We start from the raw sequence: 12114 nt of genomic DNA on the forward strand, positions 1-12114 counted from the left end.
TGGCATGCGCCACTATGTTCAGGCCACAGAACCTGGCTGATCATAGGTTTTCCTCACAACCAATATAAAAGGGGTTTCTTTAATACACCAGAAGAAGAAAATGAAGAGGGACTCTAAAAAATTACCTAGTTTAAGTAGAAATCCAAAGATTTTCAGAAAATGAAAACCAAGAGACCCAAGAGCTTTAATCCTTGTTGAATGTTTTGAGTTTGGGTTAAATGAAAGTGTTTGTGGGTTGACTGTGCCTGGCTTTAGCATAAATGTTTCATCTTAAACATAGAATTTCTTCAACCTGTCTAGGTTGACTAGCTCCATAAGCTCATTGCCTTCTAAATCCAATAGCTTCACTGCACCTTTTGAAAACATCTTCTTGATCAGAAATGGACCTTCCCAATTAGGCTTGAATTTTTCCCTCGGATCATGAACGTTCAACTTCATCTGTTTCAAGACCAAATATCCGACTCTTAATAGTTTTGGACTAACTCTTTTATTGAAGTGCTTAGGCATTCTCCTCTTGTACATCTAATCCATAAATCTGGCATTAAGCCTTTTTCCATCTAAGAGATCCAACTCTTGATAAAGTCTCTCGGCTTATTAACATTCTGGAATTTTGGATTCCATCATTATGCACAAGGACTGCACTTCTATCTCAGTCAGTAAAATAGCTTCCATCCCATAAACTAAAGAATAAGGAGTGTCACCATTAGCAGATTTGGCGATGGTCCTGTAACCCCACAAAGCATACTGTAATTTACTAGCCCAATCTTTATGATTCTCAGCCATTTTTCTCAAGATCTTCTTAATGTTCTTAATGAGGCTTGCATTGCCCCATTTGCCTATGGATGATATAGTGAAGACTTATGATGTTCAATTCCTTATTTCAGCATTTTCACTTCTGCCTGAAATTGAACCCCATTGTTTGTCACTATGTGATCGGGGATCCCACATCTGCAAATAAGATTCTTCTCAATGAATTTGGTCATTTGCTTGACGCTGATATTCTTGAAAGATTCTACCTCAAACCATCTCCAGAAATAGTCTACTGCCACCTGTGAATACTCAAATTTTGAGGCTCAAAAAGCCTATTGGTTGACTTTGCTACAGTAAATTTGACTGTGCTACAATGAATTTGCTACAGCAAATTTAATTGTGCTACAGTGCATTTGCTACAGTAAATTTGACTTTTCTACAGTAACTTTGACTCACAAGGCTCAAAGAGCCAATTTTTCCGGACTGCAAACAGTCCGGCCGGACCGGAGGCCATTTCGGAAGTTCACCGAAAATATATCAATATGGTACTTGAAACGTCCGGAATTTTACGAGGATCGCGGAACAGGTCCCAGAATATTTTTCGGAGGTCCGAAACTCCCAAAACAGCTCCCGAAGCGACACACGGTGGCCGCACCGGCCACGGCGGCGCCAGCCCCCACCAAGCGCGGGCGACAGCCCTCGCCCAGCGCGGGCGGGGCCTGGGGCCTGGCGCCCAGCGCGGGCGAGAACCCTCGCCCAGCGTGGGCGGGGACCCTCGCCCAGCGCGGGCGAGGCCCCTCGCACCGCGCGCGGGCGAGGCCCCTCGCGCCGCGCGCGAGCGAGACCCCTCGCCCCGCGCGGGCGAAACCTCTCGCCTCGCGCGGGCGAGGCCTCCCGCGCCGCGCGCGGGCGAGGACTCTCGCCCCACGCGGGCGAGACCTCCCGCACCGCGCGAGGGCGAGGCCTCTCGCCCCGCGCGGGCGAGGCCTCCCGCGCCGCGCGAGGGCGAGGCCTCTCGCCCCGCGCGGGCGAGGCCTGTCGCCCCGCGCGCAGGGCCTGGCCCCCCCCTCGCGCCCTGGGCGAGGCCTGCCGCCAGCACACGCGGGGCCTCTCGCCCTGCGCGGGCGGGGCCTGTCGCCCCACCGACAGGGCGGTAGCTACCGCCGAGCCTGGGCGGCAGCTACCGCCCAGATTTTCTGGCGATGGCTACCGCCATGCACGGCGGCAGCCACCGCCCGGGACCCGAAAATGGCCTATAAATAGGCCATTTTCAGGCTGTTTTTTGGTACACCTTGTCCGTTTTGACGGACGAATCCTTCTCCCTCTCACGCTCCTTGCGTTTTCTTTACCGCTTTTTGCATTTAATTTAATTTTTTATTGCATTTTTATTGTGATATTTGGACATTAAAATTAAACAAATTAAAATTAATTAATATTTCCTAAGCGAGGAGCTTAATCGGGAGTTAAGAAGCGGTCGTCGATTAAATCAGGTATGTAAACAAAACTCTGCCAATTTAATGTTAGCACTTCATGCATATTTCTCTTCTACTCCTAATAATTCTACAATTGCATAAATGCATCCACGTCATTATTTTTTTGGTAAATAAACTGCTTTAATAAAAACAAACATGATTAAGCTTAACGCCCGATTAATTAATAATTGTGGTAGTTAAGCTTAAATCCGACAATATTGGCTAAAAGAACCTAGTTAATTAATAACTACGGTTCAACTGCCTTATTTCGAACAAATCCGGCTTAAGTCCAATTAATCAATAATTGTGACTAAAAGCCTAAATCAACTTTTTTTGGCAAAATGCCTACAAATCAACCTTTTTCGGCTAAAAGTCGTAAAACCGAACCATTTTGGCGAAACGCCTCAAAATCAATCATTTTCGGTTGAAAACCGTAAAATCAACCATTTTAGCGACAAATCGCTTAAAATCGACATTTTTGGCAAAATGCCTTAAAATCAATCTTTTAAGCGACAAATCGTTTAAATGAACCATTTTGGCACAAATGCCTAAATCAATCAATTTTTGGCAAAATGCCTAAACAAAATGCACAAAGCATACACACACTCATGCACAAAGCATACACACTCATGCACAAAGCATACACACTCATGCACAAAGCATACACACACTCATGCACAAAGCATACACACTCATGCACAAAGCATACACACTCATGCACAAAGCATACACACTCATGCATTAAGCATACCCATTCAAAGCCCTTCAAAGAAGGCCTATCGAACTACGTTGACTTTGATCTTCCATTCAAACGGAAGTACGTAGGCACGTTCGGGATTTCACCCCGGGTGGCAAGTCGAAATCATCGAAATCACTCAAACATTTCATTAATCCATCATTCACCTTGCAAAGCATTCATTCATCGGTTAGTTCATCAGCATGACATAGTCTCGGGATCCATCTCGGGTTCGTAGATTGTGCCTTAATCATTGGGATAATTAATCTAGTAACTAGGTTAATTAAAATTGGAGTCATTCAGGGTTTTTTCCTAGTTTACCCTAAAATAATTAAACAAGGTGGCGACTCACACACTCACGTGCATTTCTTTCTTTTGTCATATGCATCACATGCCTATGACATTTGGGGAAGGGGTTCACAGTTTGGCGACTTCACTGGGGAAATGTAATCATTTTGCATAAAGTGGACTACAATTGTTGTGAAAACTAACCGGCCTTTCTTTAAGGCATTATTTTATTATGCTTTGTTTTGCAGGGTACCCTAATACGAATCAAGTGCTCTTTCTTTAAGAATACTTGATAAATTTGGACTTAATTGAAAAATGTGATTAAGACATTAAAACTTGTTGATTTATTTGCACGATTGAGAATCCTTTTCTCCATTGCATAAAAAATGAATTTCAAATGAATTTCTTCTCCTTCTGTTTAAACTTCTGAGTCTGGATAGCAAGTAGCGCTGATCGGCAGGTCTCCTTGATTATGCCGACGGATAGCCAAAGCGTCCTCCCTGTTACCGCAAACCATCTCTAATCCTTTTGGAGGTGGCCCATGAGTATGCGTACCGTTGGACCCACGCGAAACTCCTTGTTTCACATGTGGTTAGGTATATTCATGCTCAAGGTTCAAGGGTCCCTTAATAAGCCGATTCTCTATTTGTGTCATAGCCTATAGAACCTATCCTTTAGGACTATATGCACCCAATGGTACGAATCATCTCATTAAAATAAATTATGACGTGTTGTTGTGCGCATTCATGACATACCATAAGCATAAAAAAAAAAAAAAACAGAGAGAAAAGAGTGGAGGGACACAAAAATATCCTTCTGTTTGTCAGTCATGCACAGTTGGACAAAGAGACGATCTATCTCTTATTAGTTACCTTGATACACAACACAGTACCCTAACCCGGTTACCCTCATCCTATCAGGTACCTACTGTTCAAGCGCCAACGTCAGTGCCAGCTACACCTACTGTGCTATCACCAAATTCACCAAGTTCACCAACTTCAACTAGGCCAATGGCATCACTTAATGACATCAAAGCCCTCATGGAACAAATGGAAGCTAGAATGGAAGCTAGAATGCATGAGGCATTGGCCGCCCAGAGAACCGCCCTGCTAGCTGAACTAGGCGGTGGTAATGGAAACGGGATTCCGGTTGGGGGAAATGATCATGGTGCCTCCAATCCAGGACCGGGTGCTGCATCTGCGTCCTCAAACCCTACCCTTAACTTGGATGACATGCCTTCCAAAACTGCCTCTGAGCTGGAAGCTCAGAAAATGAGAGAAAAGCTAGAACTCTTAGAAAGGTCTGTTACCGCCCTTAAGACACACAAAGAAGTCGTGGACATGGACTCCTTGTCTCTGTTCCCCGAAGCAAGACTGCCAACCAAATTCAAAATGCCAAACATGGACAAATTCGATGGAACTACTTGTCCAAAAACACACTTGAAAATGTATGTGGGTGCCCTTAACCCGTTCGGATTGAACAGCGAGCTCCTTGCTCAGTTGTTCCAACAGTCACTCACCGGCGCTGCTTTGAGATGGTTTGTCAGTTTGGACCGATCAAAGATGAAAACTTGGGAAGATATCTGTAATGCATTCAATTCACAGTATCGCTATAACATGGAAGTGGATGTTACCCGAAGAGAACTGGAAACCACCAAACAGAAAAACAATGAGCCCTTTTCCTCGTTCCTTACGAGGTGGAGGGCCAAAGCCTCTCAAATGATCAGCCGACCCTCTGAACAGGAACAAGTTGACATAATAATCAAAAATTTACTGCCTATCTACCAGTCTCAGCTTCAAACACAATACCTACCAACGTTTCAGTCGCTCATTGCCACTGCTACGAAGGTAGAGGATTTACTTCAAATGGGACAACTGAAAGAAGATTCGGGAGCCTCAAGATACAAAAAACCTATCCAGCCCGGAAAAATCCACGAAGTGGCAAGTATCACCCCCACAAACCCTTTACGTGTGGGAAATATGGGAAACACGGGAAGCATGGGAAACATGAGAAACGGCAGTCAGTCAAGAAGAGCATATACTGATCTCGGCATGCCAATCCTTTTGGTATTTCGAGAAGCTGTTAAAGCAAACTACATCAAACCTTTGGAGGCAAGACCACCACCTAACCCCTTACCGAGGAATTTCAAAACCAATGAATACTGTGAGTACCACCAAGCATATGGGCATAAGACTGAGGCATGTTGGACTCTTAAGAACCGCATCCAGGACTTGGTAGACAATGGCTCAATTAGTCCGAGAAGCAAACCGAACATTAGCACTAACCCCTTGCCAAATCACGGGGTAAATGCTATCTTTCATGACCAGGAATTGATCGATCCTTTCGATCTATTCCTTGAAAGGAACGAAATTTGTGTCCTAGATTTAAATGACTTTGTCGAGGAACTCGATGCTATAACCAGGAGCGGGAGACAATATGAGCCGATAGTCTTGGACAAAGTCCCAAATAACCCTTACCAAAGGACAGATGAACCAAAAGAAGACCCAGTACTTTCACAGCTAAAGAAGACACAAGCTAGGGTATCGATTTGGGAACTTCTAGCAGCATCTTTTCCTCATCGCCAAGCTCTTTGCAAGGCTTTGAGTCAGCTTCAAACGTCGGTGGAGGTTAGCCCCGAAGTGCTAGTATCCACCCTCACCCAATCCTCGAAGACTCAAAACATCGGGTTTTCGGATGATGACTTACCCACTGGAGGAGATAGTCACAATGATGCCCTCTATATCACGGTTCAGACTAGAGACAAAACTGTGCCCATGGTTCTCATTGATAATGGGTCAGCATTAAACGTCTGTCCATTAAGAGTAGCCAGCTGTCTGGGTTTGGAAGAAACGGATTTCATGCCATCTGACCAGATAGTGAAAGCATATGACAGCACCCGAAGGGAAGTATTGGGAGTTGCTATGCTGAAATTGGCAATCGGGCCAGCCGTAATGGAGGTACCATTCCAGGTGATCGATGTGCCCACCAGTTTCAACCTGCTTTTGGGACGGCCATGGATACACCGTACCAAAGCAGTACCCTCCTCCTTACACCAGAAAGTCAAATTCCCTTATGAGGGTAAAATCATAACAGTTCAAGGAGATGATTACAGCCAGCTTAAAAAGCCAAAGGGCCAGCCTCTCTTTGAGGTCAACCCTGAAAGCGCCTACTTTCCCCTCTCGGGATTTCAGTATGATACTGTGCAATTTATAGAAGGAAAGACTATGAACTCCCAAATTCTCTTTGATTTTGGGACGGTGCAAATAAATTGCATAGTGCCTTTAATGTTGAAAATGTCTTACTTACCAGGAATGGCTATGGCGAGGTCCGGAAAAACATACCCCGCACTGCAAGCCTGGGAATGTCCAGTAAACCAAGGGACTTTTGGGCTGGGATATGAGCCTACTGAGGAAGACCAAGCTAGGAGCTCTAGGAACAGAGGCAGAACAATGCAGATGCCATCACACTTTTTAACTTTGAATAGTCACTTCCGCAAATCCGGAGAGACAATTCCTTATCACGGTTTCCAAGAACCATTTTACTGCCCGACCGCCAAGAAAGTGCTACCTGGATTAGAGATATTTGCTGATGTCTGGGGCAACAAGTCTGAGGCAATAGCTGAGCTGGAAGTAGAAGACTTCATGCTGCCAAGTCTCTTTGATGAGGTTGCAGTCATTACGGGAAAGAAAGAAAATCAAGACCTGCTAAGTTTAATCAAGCCAAATGAAGGGCCTCTTGTCAACTGGTATGTCGAGGAGGAGCGCGCTGCTGATAAACCCCCTCCCGAGTCAAACCCAGAGTCAAAATGTGTAATTAAGTCCTGTATTGAGTTTGAGCCTGACCCCGAGTCCGAAACCGAGTCAGAGTCCAGTTCCAGTCCTGAGTCATCTGTGTTGGATTTCGAAAATCCAAATTTCAAATTTAATGTACCTTTTGAAGACGATTCTGTCATTATCAATAAAGGCTTGCAAATCTTTGACTACTCCGCGTGTCTATCTTTCCAAGCATTTCCAAGCAAAAATAATGAAAAAGAAATAAATGAAATGAAAAATGAAAAAGAAAAAATAATAATGGGCAAAGAAGAAAACGAACATACATACATTGCATCTGATTGTGTGAACAGGGAACAGATCAGTGAATGCTTAAAGAAGTTTGTCGATTGCTTCATGTGGAAGGCGAATGACATCACGGGAATTGACCCAGCAATAGTGGTACACAAGATTCCAGTTTATCCCGAGGTTAAGCCAGTGAAGCAGAAGCTAAGGAGGCTGAAGACAGAATGGTCCTTGAAAATCAAGGAGGAAGTTGCCAAGCAACTAGAAAACAAGTTCATAGAACCCATTGCCTACCCGACATGGTTAGTAAACATTGTGCCAGTGCCGAAGAAAGATGGCAAAGTCAGAATGTGTGTAGACTATCGGGATTTGAATAAAGCATGTCCGAAAGATGACTTTCCCCTACCGCATATTGACTTGTTAGTAGACCGAATGGCGGGACACGAGATGGTCTCCTTGACCGATCTTGCTGTCGGATACAACCAAATAATGATGCATGTGCCAGACAAAGAGAAAACGGCATTCATCACAGAATGGGGAACCTACTGTTACAGGGTCATGCCTTTTGGTCTCAAAAATGCCGGGGCAACCTATCAAAGAATGGCAACGACCATTTTCCATGACATGATTCACAAAGAAGTAGAAGTGTATGTCGACGATATGGTCATTAAGTCAAAAACAGCTGAAGAGCATGCAACAGCACTTGAGAAGTTCTTCCTTAGACTTCGAAAGTACAACTTAAAGCTCAACCCGGCAAAATGTCTGTTTGGAGCTACATCCGGAGTATTTCTGGGGCATATGGTCAGCCAAAAGGGCATAGAAATTGACCCTTCAAAAGCCAAAGCCATTATGGAGATGCCGGCACCGAGGACGGAAAAGGAAGTCCGGGGTTTCCTAGGAAGGCTACAATACATCAGCCGATTCATCAATCAATTGGCCGACACTTGTGGTCCGATTTTCAAATTGCTCAGAAAAGGAGTAGCCGTCAAATGGAATGAGGATTGTCAGAAAGCTTTCGACCAAGTCAAGCAATATCTGTTGTCCCCGCCAGTTTTACAGCCACCAAGGCTGGGAAAGCCTTTGCTGTTGTACCTATCGGTGACAGAAGAAGCGATGGGTGCAATGCTAGCTCAACAAGCAGAAGATACAAGGGTAGAAAATGCCGTGTATTACCTCAGCAAAAGGATGCTAGAATATGAGCTAAAATACAATAAGATAGAGAAATTGTGTCTGGCTCTAGTATGGGCTTGTACAAAGCTGCAGCACTACCTCTCATCTTACACCACAAATGTTGTTTCTGAATCGAACCCCTTGAAATTCCTTATGGAGAGGCCGGTTCTTGATTGTAAGATGGCTAAGTGGGTGTCAGTACTCGCGGCTTATGATTTGAAATTTGTGCAACGGAAAGCGGTGAAAGGCGGAGCCTTGGCCGATCAATTAGCAGAATTACCGGTCGAAGACAAAATGCCGGAGGTAGAATTTCCTGATGAAGACTTGTTGAACTTGGAAAGTGAGGTCTGGGAAATGTACTTCGATGGAGCTTCGAACTACCATGGAAACGGGGTTGGAGTCGTATTCAAAACTCCTTGTGGCGAATACATTCCGATTGCAGTCAAATTAGATTTCGACTGCACAAACAATGAAGCCGAGTATGAAGCTTGCATAAAGGGGTTAGAAGCAGCCCTGGAAAAAGAGATAAAGGTCCTCAAGGTTTTCGGAGATTCTAACTTAATAGTCTCCCAAGCTTTAAGGAAATGGAAAATTAAAGAAGAGCGTTTGGTTCCTTACCTACAACGCTTGGACGAATTGGCTCAGCAATTTGAGGATTTATCTTTCCACTACTTGCCGCGAGCCAAAAATCAGTTCGCAGATGCTCTGGCTACTTTAGCCTCCATGGTCGATGTAGAAGGAGACCGAGTCATCCGACCTCTGACAGTGCGGCTACAGAAACAACCAGCACATATCATGAATTTGGTCGATGACAAGCCTTGGTATTGGGATATACAGAATTACCTTCAGAATGAAACCTACCCGGAAGGATCCACTAAGACTGATCAACGAACATTGAGACAGTTGGCATCCGGATATTTCCTTACTGATGGAGTTCTGTACAAGAGAAGTTGGAGCGGCTTGCACCTAAGGTGCGTCGATGAGGGAGAAGCTCAAACCATCATGGATTCCTTACATAACGGGGAATCTGGCCCACACATGCACGGGATAGCCTTGGCTCGAAAAATCATGAACCTAGGTTATTACTGGTCAACCATGAAGGCAGATTGCGTGAGGCACGCGCAGAAGTGTCACGAATGTCAAATTTTTGCTAAGCTGCAAAGACAACCTCCGGTCAATTTGAATCCTATTGCTTCACCATGGCCTTTCGCAACTTGGGGCATAGACGTGATCGGAAAAATCCACCCGAAAGCTTCCAACGGTCACCAGTTCATTTTGGTTGCTATAGATTACTTCACTAAGTGGATCGAGGCAGCCTCTTATTCAATTCTGAATGCCAAGAAGGCAGCGCAGTTCGTTCGTACCAACATCCTTTGTCGGTACGGAACGCCATTCGAGATCACCACGGACAATGGAGCTCACTTCCAGGGTGAATTTGCTAATTTGTTGAAAGAAACGAGGATTCGACACCATAAATCCTCGCCCTATCGTCCACAAACAAATGGGGCTGTGGAAGCTGCAAATAAGGCTATAAAAGTCATTTTACAGAAGACAGTCAAAAAGCATAAAGCTTGGCATGAACAGTTGCCGAATGCCTTATGGGGATATAGGACTTCAATTAGAACACCTACTGGGGCAACCCCGTATTCCTTAGTATATGGCATGGAAGCAGTATTGCCTATTGAGCTGGAAGTTCAGTCGGCAAGAGTTATCCAAGAAAGTCAGATTAGCGAAGCCGATTGGGTGAAGAATTATCATTCGCAACTCTTGGGCATGGACGAAAAGCGGTTACAAGCAATCCACCAAACTCGAGTCTACCAAAGGAGAATGGCACGACATTTTAACAAGAAGGTCAAAGACCGAAAACTGGAAGAAGGTTGTTTAGTCCTGAAGGAAATTAGACAGCCAATCACGGATCCACGTGGGAAGTTTCGCCCTCATTGGGCTGGACCCTATGTGTTGAAGAAAATACTGTCTGGCGGAGCCGTCATCTTAACTGATTTGGATGGTTTGGAATTCACGAATCCATGTAATTTAGATCAGTTAAAAAGGTATTTTGTGTAATAAGCATTGCATAATGTAAAACGAACTACATTAGACCTGATTCTCTTCGAAAAAAAGAAATTACATATCGGAGATATGTAGGCAGCCCTCATTGGGCACGGTCTAAGCATTAATAAAAAATTCATGTCATTCTTCTTTGCCAAATAATAAAAAAAAACAAAACCAAAAAAAAAAAAAAAAAAAAAAAAAAAAATCAAATCAAAGCTGAAGTTGAAAACCCGGAAGGGCGGCTTCAGGCAAGAAAAGAAAAACCCGCTAAGTCAAAAACCCGAAAGGGTGGCTTAGGCAAAAGTCGGGGCCCGCTAAGTCGAAAACCCGGAAAGGGCGGCTTAGGCAAAAATGGGTAGCTCGCTAAGTTGAAAACCCGAAAGGGCGGCTTAGGCAAAAATTAGAGCTTGAATGAATAAAGTTGGAAAGAGCTTGGAAAGCTTAAAAGTCAAATGACACTCCAATTAAAAAGTAATAAAGCCAAACAGTACAAGCAAAAAGCCAAAAAAAAAAAAAAAATAAAATCCATGAAACAAAAATACATCTCAAAACCAAAGAATAAAAGCCTATCAGAGTCTAGGTGGCCCGTCGCCTCCGTGGGGCAACGTCCTCCGAGTCATCCCTAGCTGTTGAACTCTCTCCAGCCTCGCCTGTCCAAGGAGTCAACACAATCTCCTCATCAATCCTAACCCCCTCACCAGTGTCAGCCTGAGTCCAACCCTCAAGTGCACTCAGCAGTGCGTTCCTCCTCAGCTTTTCAACCGGCCAGACAGCATTCACGAACCAGGCCCGATACTCAGGAGAAGTCTGAATACCAGCAGGATTAGGTAAAGGCCTAACCATCTGATGATCTCTAACCCAAGCTCTAAGGACAGCTCGGGTAACTCCCGGAGTGATGGTGGAATCAGATAAAGAGTCATCCATGATCGGTACAGTCTGATCTATTCCCATCTGCCTCATAACGCGCGAAGCGCAGTACCAAGTACAATGGGTAAGGCCTAAAAGGTAAACCTGAGTATGGTGAGAGCTGACTTGAATAAAGCGGGTAATGCCGTACCAAGGTACAAACCACAACATTTCGTTTGGACCCAATTCAATCAGCCATGAGGTCCAGGCATCAGCAGACGGATGTGTGATCAAGATCCTCCGCATGCGATACTGGACAGGGTTATAAGGCAGCAAAGTAGGAGTGGCAACCACTTGGAGATGGTCCTTCAACCAAACCTGAGTAATGGATCCTTTCTATTACAAAGGAACAGGCCAAAAAGAAGAAAAGATAAGAAATAGAAAAGAAGAAATACCTGAAGAATAATAGGAGAAACCGTCCAATCCTCAAAGCCTAAAGCGGCTCTGTCGAGGCTCCTGATAGTTTCTGCCAGCACAATACCACCTATGCAACCCATATCCTCCATCTGCCGAACCATGGGACAAAGTCGCAAAACCCCGTAGCCCGGATCCTTGTTGAACAAGAAGCCAGCCAATAAACAAAAAACCAAGGCCCGCATCCTTAGCCTCATCCGGTCTGGGTCATCTGAACAGACCCCTGAAAACTCATCAATCAGGGGCAACAAAATTGCTTTCTGATCACCAA

At 44.7% G+C, this 12114-nt stretch overlaps 1 protein-coding gene across 1 annotated transcript; it reads right to left on the reverse strand.

Moving 5' to 3' along the window:
* Nucleotides 1-270: 270 nt before the first annotated feature.
* LOC149496216 (uncharacterized) lies at nt 271-783 on the reverse strand. Its single transcript, XM_089721297.1, has 2 exons — nt 643-783; nt 271-522 (listed from the first exon to the last, which is right to left on the reverse strand). Exons 1-2 carry the CDS (start codon nt 781-783, stop codon nt 271-273), a joined length of 393 nt encoding a protein of 130 aa, XP_089577423.1.
* Between the last annotated feature and the right edge of the window lie 11331 nt (nt 784-12114).

Source organism: Jatropha curcas, chromosome 5 (assembly GCF_041381405.1).
Source record: "Jatropha curcas cultivar XTBG-Jc1 chromosome 5, XTBG_Jcur_1.0, whole genome shotgun sequence".
Classification (NCBI taxonomy): domain Eukaryota; kingdom Viridiplantae; phylum Streptophyta; class Magnoliopsida; order Malpighiales; family Euphorbiaceae; genus Jatropha; species Jatropha curcas.